General features: G+C 31.5%; 2 protein-coding genes and 1 long non-coding RNA gene across 3 annotated transcripts; 2 read left to right on the top strand and 1 right to left on the bottom strand.

Annotated features, from left to right (window-relative positions):
* The first annotated feature begins 2,317 nt into the window (after window positions 1-2,317).
* Window positions 2,318-4,471, top strand: LOC105155563 (cytochrome P450 81Q32). The gene is made up of 2 exons (XM_011071453.3): window positions 2,318-3,357; window positions 3,677-4,471. The coding sequence occupies exons 1-2, from the start codon at window positions 2,443-2,445 to the stop codon at window positions 4,289-4,291; spliced, it is 1,530 nt and encodes a 509-aa protein (XP_011069755.2). The 5' UTR covers window positions 2,318-2,442; the 3' UTR covers window positions 4,292-4,471.
* A 508-nt stretch (window positions 4,472-4,979) lies between these two features.
* Window positions 4,980-12,005, bottom strand: LOC148789181 (uncharacterized). Its single transcript, XR_016063405.1, has 2 exons — window positions 11,658-12,005; window positions 4,980-9,289 (listed from the first exon to the last, which is right to left on the bottom strand). It is a non-coding gene; the product is annotated as an uncharacterized LOC148789181 (long non-coding RNA).
* A 2,204-nt stretch (window positions 12,006-14,209) lies between these two features.
* On the top strand, window positions 14,210-16,315 carry LOC148789180 (7-deoxyloganetin glucosyltransferase-like). The gene is made up of 2 exons (XM_088876058.1): window positions 14,210-14,963; window positions 15,224-16,315. The coding sequence occupies exons 1-2, from the start codon at window positions 14,363-14,365 to the stop codon at window positions 16,159-16,161; spliced, it is 1,539 nt and encodes a 512-aa protein (XP_088732184.1). The 5' UTR covers window positions 14,210-14,362; the 3' UTR covers window positions 16,162-16,315.
* The last annotated feature ends 2,302 nt before the right edge of the window (window positions 16,316-18,617 follow it).

Raw genomic sequence — 18,617 nt, 5'->3', positions numbered from 1 at the left:
TGCAAAATAATATTTAATTAGGAGTATTTGATCACAAAATAGGCTAAAATATTAATATGAAATAAGTACAAAATGCGATTCTATCAGCCGCATCCCAAGTAGCTACGACCAACCACCTTCTCCTCCAAACTGTCCGACCAAACGACTTGGCCACCTACAACAAAAATATTGGGCCCATTAACTAGTTCAATATTAACCCAAATAGTTGTTCAAATTAAATCAATGCCCTAAATACTTCTTACTCTCGAACAAAATACTACACTATTAGATTTTTCATCTGAGGGTGGACACTATAAGATGCATATGTTGATAATACGCATTCAGTTATAGGGGCAAAAAAGTAATATTTATATGTATACAAGTCATACAAAAAATACATACACTCCATCACACTACATAACTTTCAACACCATTATAAATACTCTAAATATTATTTTTCAACCTAAGTTATAATTCATTAATCTGACCACCCAAAACACTTTCTCTCACAAAAATTCTTTAGAGAGTTAGGCACACCTAATATATTATTATGTCGAGGATAAAATTCTCGTTCCACCTTTTAATCAAAATTACAATCACAAACCTATCAATCTTCATCATGAAACCAAATTAAACGATGAGACAAAGGGCACGGTGAAAGGTTCAGCAGACAATGAGATCAGAGAAGATTTCGTCTGTACTTTGAATTTATAGAAAAGTCCAAATAATCAAATACGATTCGTTTTCTTTCATGGCCCAGACATATACTCCATACCCACCACAGTTTGGACGAAGCATCCACGACAAACTCATTAGTGGAGCTTAAAAAGCTTTATTACCCTTTCTCTCTTTCTTTTTTCACTAGAAGAAATATATAAATTATTGTTATAGACTTATAGTGAATTATTCAAGACATAGCCATTATTTCTATAGTTGAGGTGGAAAAAATTAAAAGTGTACGCGCTTTGAGTTGGATCAATTTAGATAATTTTCGATCTAATCTAAAATTTATGATTTTTTAAAGGATTAACTCAAACCTAACTCGATAATCATCAAAAATTTCACTTTGCAGTCTAATTGGATAACTTGGGTTAGGGAGGGTTAGGGTGGTTTTTGCGAGTTTTAGTATAAAATTAATAACTTGTACAATCATATTAGTATTTTATGACACTTTATATTTTTTTATAATTATTTATCAATAATAAATGAATTTAATTTCTGGAGTGATAGAAAAAATATACATGATTATATATTTACTATAGAAGAGTACAAATAAATATAATGAACTTATCAATTTTTTTAATAATATTGTGAAAAAAGTCCTTTGGAATTAGATTATAATAAATTTAATCTAATCGTAATAATACATAAATATTAAACAAATGTTATTTAAAATAAAATAAAATAATTATAAAAATAAATAGTAACAAAATAATGACATCATCTATTTCAAATTCTTGTATTTAATTACTAATGGCATAAAAATATAAACAAATACCAATTGTTAAGAACTATTAACTAATTTATCTCATTTATATATTTATATATACCAGTGAGAAGCATGTGCATTACACATGATTTTATTATCTTAATAAAATTGTGACATTATAATAATAGATAAATTTATAAATACAATATGTTAAATAAATTTTAAAATTACTTTTTACACGGTAAAAGATACAATTAAAAATAAAATAACTATTCTCTACCTTATTTATTATTTATATTGTAAAAATTATGTTTTTCCACATTCAACATATGCATTTTTTTAGTTAAGTAAATGTCAATACATGTAATACATTGTATTTTCTTCTATTTATATAGCCTATTGATCCTTCAAGTTTGTATTTGTAACCACTTTAATTCCTTAAGTTCATTTATTGATTTTAACATCTTTAAATTTTATCTTTTGCATCATTTTTGTCCTTCTGACCATTTTGCGGCTAGAATGTGGTTCGGTTTTTATTTTTTTGGAGGGTAAAATGGTCAATTTAATTTGTTTCCTCATTTAAGCTTGTTAAGTTATCAAAATTAGTCTTTTTCTAAGGAGGGAAAAGAACTCTTTCAAATTAGTATATGTTGAATTAATATATACAATATAATTATCTTACGTAAAAAATGAAAACCTGAACTGTTATAAATATAATACAACATATTATTTAACTTAAAAATAAATCAAGAACTCTTTATTTTTTATTCTAAAAGAAGTTTATAAGTTTCTAACAACTATTTTTGGACCCTACATGCTCATTCTCTATAAATTTTAAACATTAAAACGTTTCGTAAGCTGTTAAATATCTTATAAAATATTTTAAAAAGCTGGTAAACTCCCCCAAACACCCTTAATGCCAAAATGAGGTCTTTTCCTTTAAGAAATAGCTTCAACTCTCCAACTATAAATACATCCAAATGAATCTGTAATTAACTTTGCAGCAGCAAGAAATAGTGAAAATTGTTGCAGAAATGGAGCTCACTCTTTATTGCATTATACTTTTAGTTTTCCTACTCAGGCTAAGGCATTTTCTAGTGAAGCAACAAAGAAACAACAAACCTCCAAGCCCACCTGCACTTCCACTGATAGGCCATCTCCATCTGGTGAAAGAGCCATTGAATCAAACTCTACAAGCTCTCTCGGCCAAGTACGGCGACATATTGTCGCTTCGGCTTGGCGTCCGTAAGGTCCTCGTCGTCACCTCCCCTGCTGCTGTGGAAGAATGCTTCACCAAGAACGATGTCATTTTCGCCAACCGGCCGTCCACCCTCTCGACGAAGCATTTCAGTTATAACTACACTACAATAAGTATAGCCCCCTATGGAGATCATTGGCGAAACCTACGTCGTCTTGCAGCGCTTGAGATCTTTTCCCCTGCTCGGATTGCCATGTTCACAGCCACGAGGAGACGGGAACTGTCACTTCTGCTAAATGAACTTTTGCGCGATGCAGAAGCAGGCGGGGGATCGACAAAGGTGGATCTGAAGTCCAAGTTCATCGAGCTTGCTTTTAATGTGCTTTCGATGACTATAGCTGGGAAAAGATACTATGGAGAGAACGTGGTCGACGCCGAGGAGGCGAGAAGGGTTAGATTCATAATCAGGGAGATGCTCGAGTACAGTGGGAATACGAATTTAGGCGATCTTTTACCGTTTTTACAGTGGGTGGATTTCCAGGGCCTGGAGAAGAGGTTTGCGGCTTTAATGGAAAAGCTTGACAAGTTTATGCAGGACTTGGTAAATGAACGCCGTGAATTGATGTTCAAGGCTGGACTTTACGGTGGAAACGGTGGACATTCCGGGAAGACGATGATCGATCACCTGCTATCATTGCAAGAAAATGAACCGGAGTATTACACTGATGAGCTCATCAAAGGAATTATACTGGTAAGTGTTTAAACCCTGTTTATGAACTAGAATGATCAGCTCATACTCCTGACCCTGTTTCAATAGCTGATCTGGGGAATATATGAACAACAATAAAATGTCTATTTTGGGGGGCATGTTTTTGTGTAACAATAAAATACCCCCCATGATTTTTGAAATATGGCAAAGCACCCCTTGGATGTTTTGCTATATTTAGAAAATTATAAAAGAGATTTTTAGTGTTTTTATTTTTCGTACCGGGAAATTATAAACATGTTCTATAAAGAGGGGATAAGTTACCTTTTACCCAGTTTTAAGTATACTTGCTCGATATGGACAGGTGCTGCTCATTGCAGGCACGGACACGATGTCAATAAGCATGGAATGGGCAATGTCGCTACTACTTAACCATCCTGCCGCTATAAAAAAAATAAAAGCTGAAATAGATGCTAACGTTCCAGCGGATCGCCTCTTAGACGAGCAAGACCTGCCTAAGCTAAGCTACTTGCAGAACGTAATCACAGAAACTCTACGTTTATACCCACCGGTCCCGTTCTTGATACCTCATGAAGCCTCTGAAGATTGTACGGTTGGTGGCTACAACATATCAAAGGGAACAATGTTGCTAGTCAATTTGTGGTCCATTCACAGGGATCCAAGATTATGGGACGAGCCAACAAAGTTTATGCCTGAGAGACACGAGACAATGAACGGAGAAGGGTTTATGCTCCCATTTGGAGCCGGAAGGCGTAAATGCCCTGGTGGGGGTATTGCCGGCAGGGTGCTTGGATTGACACTAGGGACAATGATTCAGCTCTTCGAGTGGGAGAGAGTTAGCGATGAATTGGTGGACATGACGGAAGGTACAGGGTTCAGTATACCAAAGGTTAAGGCCTTGGAGGCTGTATGCAAACCAAGGGAAGCCATAGAGAAGTTTTCTTTACTCCTTAATTGAGATTGGTTTTGGTTTCTGGTCTATGTTTGCCACATATGCTTCTTTGTGTTTGATCACAAGCTAATCAAGTATGATTTCATGTGCTTCTTTCCATGTAGGCTGTAAAGTTTTTCATAGAGGGTCTTAGAGAAGGCTTATAACCTCTTCAAAACATATTGTGAAATGTGGGGAAGTTTATAAGGTGAAGAGTGTGGCAACTTCTGTTTTTTTGTTTTTGATAAAGAGCTTCCTTTATTGAAAAATTAAGAAGTTGAAAGCTTATAAGTTCTTGTGGAAAAAGGTAAAGAGTTCACAACTTATTTTTAAGATTTTAGGAAATATCACATGCGATCGTTAAAAGAAATATGGCTTTTCACATGGTTAATAACCATGGTTAAGGTAAAACATTGTGACGAATATTGTTGATATCGAAATTTTAGAATAAAATACCAATGAAAAGCCCAAATAAATTGGCTAATAATCGAGTTTCAAATTAAAATTCATAATAAATTTAGGTTTCTCTATTTTTAAAATGATAAATTCGTAACCCTATACAAAATTTGGGCTTATCATTTTTCTGGGTCATAAGAGAGAAATATAAATTTAATTATTTTTTTTGATTGACTAAATTGGGCTAAAAATATATTCAAGAATGGCCTATTAGGAAATTCAAGTCCATGATGTTGAACCCAATAAAAGTAAGCCCAAATTACAAGTCAAAGCATGCTCAGGGGCTCCACCACACAACAAAAGAGGATACAACATTCAACACAAGTCATTCCACTCCATACTACATACAACTCAACACACAATACACAACAAATTAAAATGACTCAAGTCCAAAAGCTCTCTGTCACGACGAGACCTTGCAACCACAAAACTCCCATGTCTTTCTTGGCATATCGAATCCATCAAGCCTTGCTTCAAACTTCAAAGTGACATGTAGCTTGCTCCAAAAACCCGTAGAAAATTACACATGATCCACGCTAAAAAACAAGCTTATTCAAGCCCTTGGATCAATATCCAAAGTAAAGAATCAGGGAATCATCTTTAACAGAGTTAGTATCAACTTTTTTATGTGATTAATAAAGATTCATTTGTCGATATCTTTCTTGTCTTGTAATTAATTTTTGCAAATACATAATTTTGTGTGAACAAATATTAATTAACTCCGATTGTGTAATGACTATCAACCATTATTTCTTTAATCAAGGCCAAAACATTTACTATAACTAAATATGTGGCAAATATTTTGTCCATAAATTAAAACCATGGTTAATGTTGACTAACCATGGTTAAAAGATTTAAGTTTTTGCATTAATTTTTATGTGATCATGATATATAGTATTAATATAATTTGATTTTTTAACTTATTAGCTATAAATATATTAAGTTCATAATTGTATTTTTAATCGCTATCATTGAATCATAGTATATATAATTATATGTTTTAAAAAGTTTGATAACAATTATTTTAATTGATGAGAAACCATTTAATTCTATTATTTGCAATTAAATTGATAGACTTAATTGGTACTTCTAAATCAGATCATTAATCCTTAATCTTGAAATTTTGCACTTCATGATACCTACTAATTATTATATTTCATGACCGTGTATTAAAACAGATTAATGCAAAAATAAAAATATAATATTAAAATGAAATTAATTAGTCAAAATTCCTTATTTTCTTTATGCTATTATATAATCTCCCTATATGTTATATTTTTTATTTCACTACCATAAAGAAAGTAAAAGATTTTGACTAATTAATTTTAGTTTTAAATTTTGGACATAAAATTATTTCAAACTGAATAGTTATTAGCTATTGTTAATAAAAAAGTAATATAATTCAATATATCCCTAGTATCAATACTGTTAGAAAATGGACTGGGTCAAGATGGACAACAACTGGAATATGAAAGAGATAAAAGACACACAAATTTGTTAACCCAGTTCGGATATAAATCCTACGTCTGGGAGCGATACCAAGCCAGGAGAAAACACTCAAAGAGGAGGAAAATTGAGGAGTATAACACACACACACACCTGTATGTAAGTCTTCACCACACGTGAAAAGACAACACTCACTCTCGTCTCAACTCTTTCTTTTATCTCTCGACTACATAGAAAACTTATATGTTTTTCTCACTACTCTACTCTACAAAACAATGCCAACAAGAGTATTTATAGCCACAACATGAAGTCATTCTTGACTTCTTTAACATGTAAACAATCTTCACACCTTAACAAATACTAGTATTGCAACATTCTATAACTCTAGTAATTAATTATATTTCACTTCCAACTTCTAAATATTGTTCCATTCTTCTTTAGTTAACTTCTAAAAGTTTGAAATGTTGTTCCAATCAAAGGCTTTGAGGTTGTCCAACCTACTCGCATGTATGCTCACTCGAAGGCCCATCGGTCGGCAAATAATATTTTTGGTCTCATAAGTTATGCTTATTTTATTTTTCGTCTCATTTGTTGTGGGATTACCACTTTTAATACTGTAATTTACAAAAATTAGCACTTTTGATACACATACACTTTTTTGTCTATAATTTGACAGTGTAGTGTACGTGCCTAACATGTGATCGTTAACTATTTTTTGCAGGAGAGAAATCTAGCTTGGATCATTTTTGGAGAAAAATAAATCTTAAAGGAAATTAGGGAAAAAAACATAACACAAAAATTAAATGATATCCTTCCCATATTTCTATAAGTTGAAACCAAGTAGAACCAACACAAAATATCATGTATTCTATAAGTGAATCAAGTAGGCCAAATGAAGCATTCATATGCTACTATTGAAAAAATGGCCAATTTTATCTTCAACCAAAAATACTTAACGGCTATGTGCTACGCACATGATCTACATCATTAAATTATAGATGGAAAAGTGCATTAGGACCAAAAATGCTAATTTTTATAAATTATAAGATTAAAAGTATTAATCCCATAACGAATAGGACCAAAAGTGATATGATTTTAATTTATTGGACTAAAATTACTATTTCCTGCCATCTGCGGGCAGCAAGCCCACCTAAGTTCGCACACTTAAAGGCCCATTAATCCCATATAAAAGTCAACAGATCATATAAACTCTAAAAGTCCAACACTTATTTCCTGCAACAACAATCTATTTCGAACCAAATCAAAGAGAAGTGGCTCCTAAGATCAACAACTGCCTGAAAGAAATTTGAGGATAAGGTTCTGGGAATCTCGAATGCGTCAGACGGCTCAACTACCTAGCACAAATCCAGAAAAATGGAGATACGACCCTGTCTAATCCTTCTCTATGAATAGGAGCAATCCTTCCCTAAGGACATGAATGCATGATTTATCAAGCATATACAACACTTTACACTCTCCACACTTGTTATATAGATTCAAGCTCACTATTTTCTACACACTTCACATCTATGATACATGGACAAAGACACAATCACACACACATAATAATATGAAAAATTTTAAAATTTTACTATACAACACGACACTGACACAATTAAATATTTTCTACATGTTCTCATAAAATTAAAATATACAATATAAAAAAAATCAAAATATATAACATTATGATGGAAAGATCGAAATTCAATATCAAGATAAAACATAAAATAAGCATACCTTATATTTAAGTTCTTAATGAAATACATTAATTCAAAATTATATATAGTTAATTCATTTTAAAAAGTAAATAACTATCAATTTTCAATTAAACTAACAATCAATCTTTAGTTCATCTAATCTTTTTTCTATTTTATCTTAGTTACAAACTCCGACTGTTGTGTTCGAGCCATGTCACTTGTTTTAGTATGGCATTTTAGATATATATAGGGTAGTTAAGTCGTGTTTCTGATTGAACACTTTTGTTAGTAAGTTGCGTTCTATGATCAATAAAAATTATATACCACAGATTTTAACCCATAGCTATTATAATTATAGTCAATAGTCAGTTTTTCTAGTGCATGTACATAACATTATATTTTCCCTTTTGTAACTTTTTTATCAAATTCTCTTAGTTCTAGTTTTTTCTTTCTTTCTTTTTTTTTTTTTTTGTGGATAGAACATATTCATGATGTTATATTAATTTTTAGTTTCCAAAACCATGATATTTGTATCACGTGGGACAATATCTATGTTAATTGTTATTTACTACTTTACAAAGATATTAAATTAATTATTTATTATAATGTTGTCCTCACTTTTAAATCCTAGATTGCACTTGTTAGTAGCTGAGGATCCTAAGATAATGTTTGGATCCATTTTCTGAGTGTTTTGTTGTGTTTTGTGGAGGTAGAGAGAGAAAAATAAAAATAAATAAGTGTGTGTTAGAGATAGTATGTATGTTTGGATTTATTTTGGAGAAAATTGAAAATAAGTATTATATGTTTAATGTTGTGTTTTGGGAGACAAAAATTACTATTCATTGTTAAATCATGTCTTTTTTATATATATTTATGTATATATGTGTGTATATATATTTATGTATTTATGCTAAAACGGTTAGAAACACCTAAATAAGGTGTTTTTGAATAATGTCAAACATTGAATATGTTTTGACTTATCTCAAAAACAATTTGAAAATGAAAACTTACATAGTCTAAAATTGTCTGTGGGACTAGCATGCAAAACAAACATATGAAATGAGTTGAAAGAATGTAGACAAATTGAGTAAAGTGCTCAAAAGTGTGCCAAAGTGTGTAATTGTATGCCATATCAATAATGTTCCAGATGAGTAGGAAATATTGTTGCCACATCAGTAGGAAAAAATTGTGTTTATTTACAAGAAGTTTGTTACTTGTCAGGGCCAAGATCAAAATCCTATGCCAACTTCCTTGCAAGTTTAGTTACTCCCTACAGACATGCCGTCTTAGGTGGTCAGTGATGTTGACAAGTCCATGAGTAGGTTAGGCGATTAATTGGCCCAAGGGGTCCCTGGATTAGATTTGGTCATCAGCAAACATCAACTGAGTGGTGGGTCTTATTCCTAGGGCTTTGAACCTCCTGGCCCTTCATTCAATCATAAATGGGATTAGGCTTCCTAGTCAATTAGACCTGTCAATGACTTGAAAAATGGCTCTTTGAAGTTAAAGTATCACAAAGGACAATTACAAGAGGAAAAAACAGCTATTTCTTTTTTCGTATATGATCACAGAAATTAGTAGCGGCTTTCAAATGAGAGACTCGGGCTCGCCTCACTTGCCTATTGGGGAAGCATAACTCGATAGCATTGATACTAAACGAGACGGCTATAATCAACTTATTCTTTTTTCGAAGGAGTAAGTAAAGAATTCCCGGTGGGGTATGACGGGGAACCTGAAGTCAACCAATAGCGGGTTTGGGATTCATGCAATAAGAAGGAAGAGTCAGCCGCTCACGAGTCTGTAAGATCTAGATATCATCACGCCCTTCTCCCCACTCTAATAGTGTATTATAGATATACTATTAGAGTAGAAATCATATCCCATTTGCTCATATAGGTGTACCAGGTAGCCCCAGGCAAATAACTCCATTGTACTCCTTTTGTCCTCACTTTCTAATGTAAGTTGTTCAACGTTTTTACACCTTTAAGGCATAGGCATCTCTACAGTATTTAAGTTAATAATTGATCATAAATTGAAAGTTGTTAGATTATTTACAAGGCATCGACCTAGTCAGCTTAGACATACGCCACAATACCCGACAGTAAGGTACAGACTGAAAACCATCGGGCGATCATAGGTCATAGCCCTTATCAGCATGACCATAGGTCGGAGCCGGGACATTGTCACAAGAAGTTACACCCATGAGCATGACTGCATATTGGAGCCTTGCAAAATGTTGGAATAAGTGACCATAAATTTAATAAAATTAATTATTTTGTGATATGTCCTATAGTTTGTGTTTGATGTAATATTGAGTAAGTGGATAAAGATTCATATTGCCCACATTTATTTATATTTTAGATTGTTTTATAAATTATTTATAGTTGCATATCGCGGATAAAGCCGTCGGACAACCAAAAAACTTGAGTTGGGCATATGATGGCAATCATAAACCAACTCTAGGAGATTGGTCTAAAACGTTTTAAGTCGAGAACTTTGATTGAGGCTTGAATTAATGAAAATACCCATATGATGGGTATTGTGTTTCATTTATGATAGATACATGATGCCTATACATTATTAGCAGATGGTTGACAAAGTGATGTCAAGTCGATGAACTGACTCATGGGAAATTATCATGTGAAAGCATAAGTGGGCATTAGGGGTGTTAAAAAAAATGGTTAAACTGGCCGAACCGGACCGAACCAAATTTTCGATTCGGACCGAAAATTGAACCAAAAAATTCGGTTCGATTTTTTTTTTTTTTTTTTAATCGGTTTTTTGGTACAGTTTATTGGTCATCGAACCGAACCGAAAAATCGATTTTCTTAGATTAACAGAAATTACATAAAAGCACACATATTCATAAATTAACACAAATTGCATAAAATTACACAAATTACATAAAGTTACACATATTTTCAAAAATTACATAAAATTAAATCCCAATTTTTTTTCTAATATTCATAAGGGTACAGAAAAATTAAAATAAATTTCAGAAAATACATAAATATATATTTTCATAAATTACTGAAAACATTACAGAAATATTTTAAGAAAAAATTCAAAAATTTCAGAATTTTTTTTTATATAATTTTTAGATATTTTTTTTAGAAATTACACATATTTTCTTAAATTAACACAAATTACATAAAATAATTTACACATATTCATAAAATTAACACAAATTGCACATATTCATAAAATTACAGAAATTACATAAAAATTATACAAATGATACGTATTTTTAGAAATTGTATAAAATGAAATCCCAAACTTTTTCCTAATATTCATATGTTTACAAAAAAATTTAAATAAATTAAAGAAATTTCAGAAACTTAGAAATTAAAAATTTTCAGAAATTTCAAAAGATTAAAATAAGTTTCAAAAATTCAGGGATTACCGAAAAATTTTCAAAAATATTTCCAGAAAAATTTCAAGAATTTCATAAAAATAAATTTAAAAATTTTTTAGAAGTTCTTTTCAACAAATTTTCATAAAATATAAACTTTTAGAATTATTTTCAGAAAAATTATAAATTTTCAAAAAATAGATATTTTAAAAAGTTATTATTTTCAAAAAAATAATAAAAACAATTTTTATCATCAAAATGTTATAAAAATAATTTACACTAAACAACATTCATATCAACAATTAACAACAAATACCAATTAACCCAACCAATTTTTTCCGACAAATAAGCCCAAAAAATTATATCATCCTCATCATCATCCTCAATAAAAATAAATAGAATTAATAAAATATCAGAACAAAAATTATAAGTAAAAACTTACCTGGTGCTAGTGGCGACAGCGATTATGGTGGTGACGGTTGCGGTGGCAAATGGTGGGTGAGAGAGAGAGGAATTTGGTGGAAAAGATGGTGAGAGAGAAAGAGAGCGGCGGCGGCGGCAAGTGGTGGGTGGTTAAAGAGAGTGGCATTTGGGTGGGGGGGATTGAAGAAGATGAAGTCGAAATGGGAAAAAATTTGCTAAGTATACCTTTCATATTAGGATTTGATCGTTTCAAAGACAATTCTAAAACGAGTTGTTAAAGCCGTTCCAAAAGGAGTTCCAACATTTCTATATGTTATTTTCGTAAATCAAAACGGAACTGTATTAGTCAGCCGTTCCAAAAATGAATTCCAAATAAAGAATTTTTTTAAAGTATGTATAAAAATCCATAATGGACCATTTAATGTTGAAGAGAAGTATCTATTGCGTGGAATAATACAATTGAAGTATATAAAATATTTGAAACTGAGACTAATATATTGACAATATAAATAAATTTGTACATTCATAATTTTTAGTATTACATTGATATAACTATCATCTTACATTATTGTACTCTATGACTTAATCAGACCATCAAAGTTTAGATTAACCCATTAGATATGATCAACTCGACAATACATATGATTAAGTTTTGGATTAATTGGGTATATGGATGTCGAGATATTATATCTGTAACATAAGAGTAGTCTTTCAATCCGGTGCACCATTAAATCACGCCATGTGATTTTAGACCGACAGATATGATCAAATAGATACTGGCTTATATGTATTTAAGTCTGACATGAATCCGATGCATGGATTTTAAGATATCGTACTTGGAAACATAAGTGTAAAATTTAAACACATATTGTAACGGCTTTTTACGCGGCTTTGATATCAACATATGCGAATGCCTTTTGGTACTAATCTTGGAAGCGCCATTTGAAAATTGGATTTCCCCAAAAATAATTTTTGAATTTCCGCCAAATGAATATCTTGAAACGGCTTTATATATGGCCGATCCAAAATTTCAATTTTCCTCCACATTTTGAGCCAGCGCCAAAATAGATCCCGCAAATATTGTAAAATTTGGAACGGCCATTATAACATATATTTTAATTTTTTGACCGTTCTAAATATTAATTTTTATTTTTTTAAAATATAAAAATTATTCATAAAGTATTATAAATGTAAATATTTCTCAAAATATTAGATAATTGAAACTGCTATTGGAATGACTTGTGAACCGTTCAAGTGTATTACATTTTGAACGATTTTATATTCAATTCTTGAAATGAATTTTTTTTTTCAGTAGTCGTTACAACTCCAACACGGCCATTCCAAAAATTATAGTAAATTTGTAACTGTAAATATTCTATACCAATGTTTGTAACAACCAGTGCGAATTATATATTTGGAACGGCCGTTGGATCAAATTTTGGAACATTGAGCTTTCACAAAAAAAAAAAAAAAGAAGTCATTCCAAATTTTAGTAACAATTCCAAAAGCCATTCTAAATTGTAATGGTCAAATTTTTGTAATGGCTTTACGAATACGACTGTTTAGGAACGGCCTTTGTAACTATTTTGCCGTTCCAAATGTACGAAATTTTTCTGGCAAAAAACATGACATCAGCAATTATTATTGATTTCAAAGTTGCTACAAAAACCGTTTCAATACAAATTTCGATCTTTTTTTGTAGTGCATATACAAATAATAGTTACAGCTCATATATTCAAATTACCTTTTACTCTATCTTACTACAACAATTATTATCTTTATATGGGAAGTGATTAATTGATTCCCACGTATCTTTGACCTCTTTTCCTTTTAAAATGTTTGCGGCAATTTTTTTAATTAAATTTTTAGTTATTTTTGAACTTATTTTAACACGTCAAGTCAAGTGATCTAACCAATTCTTATTTATATCTATATTAAAAAATTTATCAATACATTAAATCCTTCTAATTTCTTTGCATTATTATAGTCATTTCCTGTTATATTATAAAGTTAATTTTTTATCTTGTAAGTATAATTCAAAAAGTAATTAATAGAAATAAATATAGAAAATGTAAAAGTAATTAATAAGAATAATAAATGTAATGTGAAAGCCATTAATAAAAATTAAATATTACTTTTTTATCCTTAGTAAAAATATGATTATAGGGTTAATTTAGTAGAATAAAAAAAAGAAAAGACAATTTCATCCTATCCAATTCTGTTACACCTAATACTATCACACCAACACCTTAGGATATTAGAACGACTCCAACTGTTGGCCAAGTAAGGCATACATCATGGCGACCCAAACCCAATCTCTTAAAAATCTAGACCAAAATCATTCAAAGTATGAAATATCAAAACTGCAGCACACCGACGTCCGAGGCGGTGGGTCTGTAATGGACCATAACAGCAGTGGAAACGTGTACATGGTGCATGTACAAGAGAATTCCAACTTCGGAGCTGTCTTGATTTGACCTTTAAGGCTGTCGACAATTAGGACAAACCCAAGATCTCGTTACTTCTCGTATGAAATTTTCATCTTTAAAATTCAGACACACAAATAATTTGGCACCAGCAATAAAGTTGCCACTTGCCTTTTTATATTGGGAAATTGGGTGAAACACTTCAAGTTTGCATCTGAGTACAAGTTCTTGACTTCCCATTCAACAGGAAAGGTTGTGTGAAAATATACAACTCTGTGGAGACTATATAACTACAAGAATGGGGCTGCAACTGCATCAGGATCTCCCTCAGAAAACCATTCCTGTGATTCCGAAACCTTACTCAGAAAATCAAACTTCAATGGGTTCTATAGGTATCTTGGAGAAACCCCATGCAGTTTGCATCCCGTTCCCTGCCCAAGGCCACATAAACCCCATGCTCAAACTAGCAAAACTCCTTCATCACAATGGTTTTCACATCACCTTTGTGAACACAGAATACAACCACCAACGCCTCCTCAAATCCAGGGGCCCCAGTTCTCTTGAGGGGCTGCCTTCATTCCGGTTCGAGACAATTCCGGATGGACTTCCGCCGTCGGATGCTGCCGATGCTACCCAAGACATTCCATCCCTATGTCAATCCACTACCACCACTTGCTTAGCTCCCTTCAGAGACCTTCTTGCCAAGCTAAACGACACGGGTTCGTCCAACGTGCCGCCTGTGTCATGTATAGTTTCTGACGGGGTCATGAGCTTCACAGTCGAAGCAGCTGAAGAACTCGGCATCCCTGAAATTTTCTTCTGGACCCCTAGCGCTTGCGGCTTCTTTGCTTACACACAGTATGAAAAACTCATCGAAAAGGGATATTCACCACTTCCAGGTAATTTATGTAGACAAGTTTTCGTCCATGCATACTGCATATAATTAGTTAACTTTTTGAACATATTCTGCACGTTGTAACTAAGATTATGGTATGTAAAAGGATTAAAAACAACTGTAAGTGAAGAGAAATTTCAGAGATTTCTCTAGGTCATTCTTTTATGTAGACACCTATTTAACATATACTGATATGAGTGACAAGTTGTGTTGCAACAGTCGTGAGTTTGACACTGAAACGGCCATTCCTTTGCCTTGTTGCAGACGCAAGCTTCTTGACCAATGGATATTTGGATACCATCATAGATGAAATTCCAAGCATGAAAGGCATACGTCTGAGAGATATTCCGAGTTTCATAAGAACCACCAACCCGGATGAATTCATGGTCAAATTTGTCATGGACGAAACCAGGAGAGCCCGGAGAGCTTCGGCTATTGTCCTGAACACGTTCGAGGACCTCGAACGAGATGTTCTGGATGCACTTTCCTCAATTCTGCCTCCAATTTACGCCATCGGACCCTTACATCTGCTCGAAAACCAGGTGGACGACAAGGCCCTGGAGCAGCTGGGATCAAACTTGTGGAAAGACGAGCCCCAGTGTCTCGAATGGCTCGACTCAAAGGAGGCGAACTCAGTAGTCTACGTGAACTTTGGAAGCATAACAGTGATGACATCTGACCAGCTCCTTGAGTTTGCTTGGGGACTTGCTAACAGCAACCTACCCTTTTTGTGGATCATAAGACCTGATCTTGTCTCAGGTGACAAGGCTGTTCTCCCGCCTGAATTTCTCGAAGCCACAAAGGAAAGAGGGCTGCTGGCGAATTGGTGCCCTCAAGAGAGAGTTCTCCGCCACCCTTCTGTTGGAGGGTTCTTGACTCACAGTGGATGGAACTCAACTCTCGAAAGCATCTGCAGTGGGGTGCCTATGATCTGCTGGCCGTTTTTCGCGGAGCAGCAAACTAACTGCTGGTATTGTTGCACGAAATGGAACATTGGAATGGAGATAGACAGCGATGTGAAGAGGGACGAGGTGGAGATCCTCGTGAGGAAGTTGATGATTGGCGAAGAGGGCCAAGAGATGAAGAGAAGGGCCATGGAGTGGAAGAAACTTGCTGTGGCTTCTGCCCAGAGTTCATCTTCCGAGAATCTGGAGAAAGTTATCAGCCGTGTTCTTTTAGCTCCCTCAAAAGAGGTGGCATAGTTCTTGCAAGGCATGTCTTGATTTTGGTTCGTGTATGGTCCATATGGATGCGATTGTGATTAGTTTTGAGGTTTCATGTTAATTATTTTTGTTTTCTGTCATTATTTTTCTTGTATTCAGTTTTAATAATATTGAGTAACCTTTCAAGTTTTAACTTTCTTGATCGAAATTGTAGTAGGTTTTTATGGAATTGGGTAAATTACATTTTTTGTTCCATAAGTGGACCGATTCTAATTTTAGTCTCATACTAAGGGTAATTCGTACATTTGATCCCGTAAGTGGAATTTTTTTCCAATTTCAGTCCCGATTGGGGATTTCTGTTAAAACTTGACGTCTGCTGCCGAAATTGAAAAAAAAATCCACTTACGGGATACGATTGCCCTTAGTATGGGACTAAAATTGGAATCGAGTCCACTTATAGGACTAAAAATGTAATTTACCCTATTCAATTCTATTAAAAAAATTTATATATACTCAACAAAATCTAGCATTTGCCCCGTGAGTTTTAGGATGACAATTTTTTTTTTCATAAAATTAATTTAAGTCATATTATTAATTTTAGTTTATATTATAAAAATTATTGTCTTATTTTTCTGAGAAAATTTAAGATAAAAATAATGTTCTCTTATTCAAATTACACCAAAAAATTAAATTTAAAAGATATTATAAATATCAACTTGAATTTCAAATGAGATTTATTTTCTATTATGATATTTTTTATAAAAAAAAATATGAACTTAATTTAGTATCAATTGTCATTATTATTTTAATGAGTCATTTATTAATTTTAATTTATCTTATCAAAGAAATTAATTTTCCATATTTTCTAAGAAAATGTATTAAAACAAAAACTCTCTTCATCCAATTTAGATTAAAAAATAAATTAATTAAGATGGTACTACAAATTATGCCAATATAAATTTCAAGGTGTGATATAAATTTTCTTCTAGATTTAAAAGTAATTTACTAAAAAGCATACTTCCAAAAATTAATAGTTTCAAATATATTATAATTTAAAATAGGATAAATTACAATGACTTCCCATAAGTTTAGTATAATTATGAATACCCCTCATTATTTTGAAAAATTATTAATATTCTCCTGATTTTAATGATTGTCTAACAATTAGCCCAATCTTTAGGTTTTCATTCATTTTTTTGTGAACTGACCAAAATACCTTGTGGATTAAAAATTATAATTTTATTTATTTTATAAATTTTTTATCTTTTATGAACTAATTGAATAATTTTTTGAATTTTTTCATGTATTCCATTCGATTTTTTTATAAATTTTTAATTTAAAAAAAATAAAAAAAATACAAAAAGGGTAAAATTGATAATTCCATACCTCTATTCAAAAATTACATAATTTAATCAAATATCAAGTGGTATTTGTAATTTTTCAAACCAAAAGAGGTATTCGTAATTGTGTCAAAACTTAGAAGATATCGTTGTAATTTACCCTTTAAAATATTAAGAATAAAATTCACCCATAAGCCAAAAATTTTTTAAAGATAAATAAATTAGACAAAGACATATATATAGCACAAATATAGCAGAAATTATTGACCAAGTCAATAACATTTGAATAGATAAATATAAATTTTATAATTTAAAGAAGTTGTAAATTCATTAATTTGAGAAAATATTTTAGTTATCATTGATATTAAAAGCTATAGTTTTTGCTATAGGACTTTAAACAAAATTAATTATAAGTACGTATGCATACAAAAATAAATAAAATATGATGAAATAGTCATAAATATAATAAAGTTAAAAAAGGATAAAAAAAAATAACTCAATGAATAGAAAGAAAATAATTATATTTTGGTTAACTTCTCAAGAAGATAATTACTAAAATATATTAATTGATATGAGGACAAAATCAACTTAATTTTAAAATTTGTGAAAGATTTTTATTTAAAATTACGTAAATTATAAAAATTAATTGAAGTAAAATTTAAAAAAAAATTAATTTTTTTTTAAAAATAACTTACGGTGAAAGCAATTAAGAATTTAATATATATGGATGGACTAAAAAAGGTAATTAAGAAATCAATGATTAGAAATAATAATTAATGAAAATTTAATTTAATTAATTATTTATATTTTTAAATAATTATATGTGGCAAATCCAATTAAAACTAATTTCTCCACCTCATATGCCATTTAAAAAAAAATAAAAATATTGATTGATTTTCATTTTAATAATATAATATGATTATCCAGATGTGCTAATTTTAAAGGCAAAGTTATTAAGTAAAAAAAGAATAAGTTTTATCATACTTTAATTCACTTCATCAACTACTAAATCCGAATAATATATCATAATTACACCAAATAAGAATGTGGACTGCTATATAATAAACCTTTCAATTATATAAAAAAATAATTTTATATTTTAATATCTTTTCTGGATTTATTTTTCAACATGCATTTTGCTTTCAATTATAAGTC

The sequence above is a fragment of the Sesamum indicum genome, linkage group LG2 (assembly GCF_026168435.1).
Source record: "Sesamum indicum cultivar Baizhima isolate 11 linkage group LG2, ASM2616843v1, whole genome shotgun sequence".
Classification (NCBI taxonomy): Eukaryota; Viridiplantae; Streptophyta; class Magnoliopsida; order Lamiales; family Pedaliaceae; genus Sesamum; species Sesamum indicum.
The sequence above is the reverse complement of the archived record's forward strand: the minus strand, read 5'-3'. Positions and strand labels throughout refer to the sequence as shown.

What these genes read in the sequence shown, in the direction of transcription:
- LOC148789180 (XM_088876058.1), top strand. Translation starts at nt 14,363, where the DNA reads ATGGGGCTGCAACTGCATCAGGATCTCCCTCAGAAAACCATTCCTGTG. An exon ending in GGGATATTCACCACTTCCAG is followed by an intron (nt 14,964 to 15,223) that starts GTAATTTATGTA and finishes GCCTTGTTGCAG; the next exon opens with ACGCAAGCTTCTTGACCAAT.
- LOC105155563 (XM_011071453.3), top strand. Translation starts at nt 2,443, where the DNA reads ATGGAGCTCACTCTTTATTGCATTATACTTTTAGTTTTCCTACTCAGG. An exon ending in TCATCAAAGGAATTATACTG is followed by an intron (nt 3,358 to 3,676) that starts GTAAGTGTTTAA and finishes CGATATGGACAG; the next exon opens with GTGCTGCTCATTGCAGGCAC.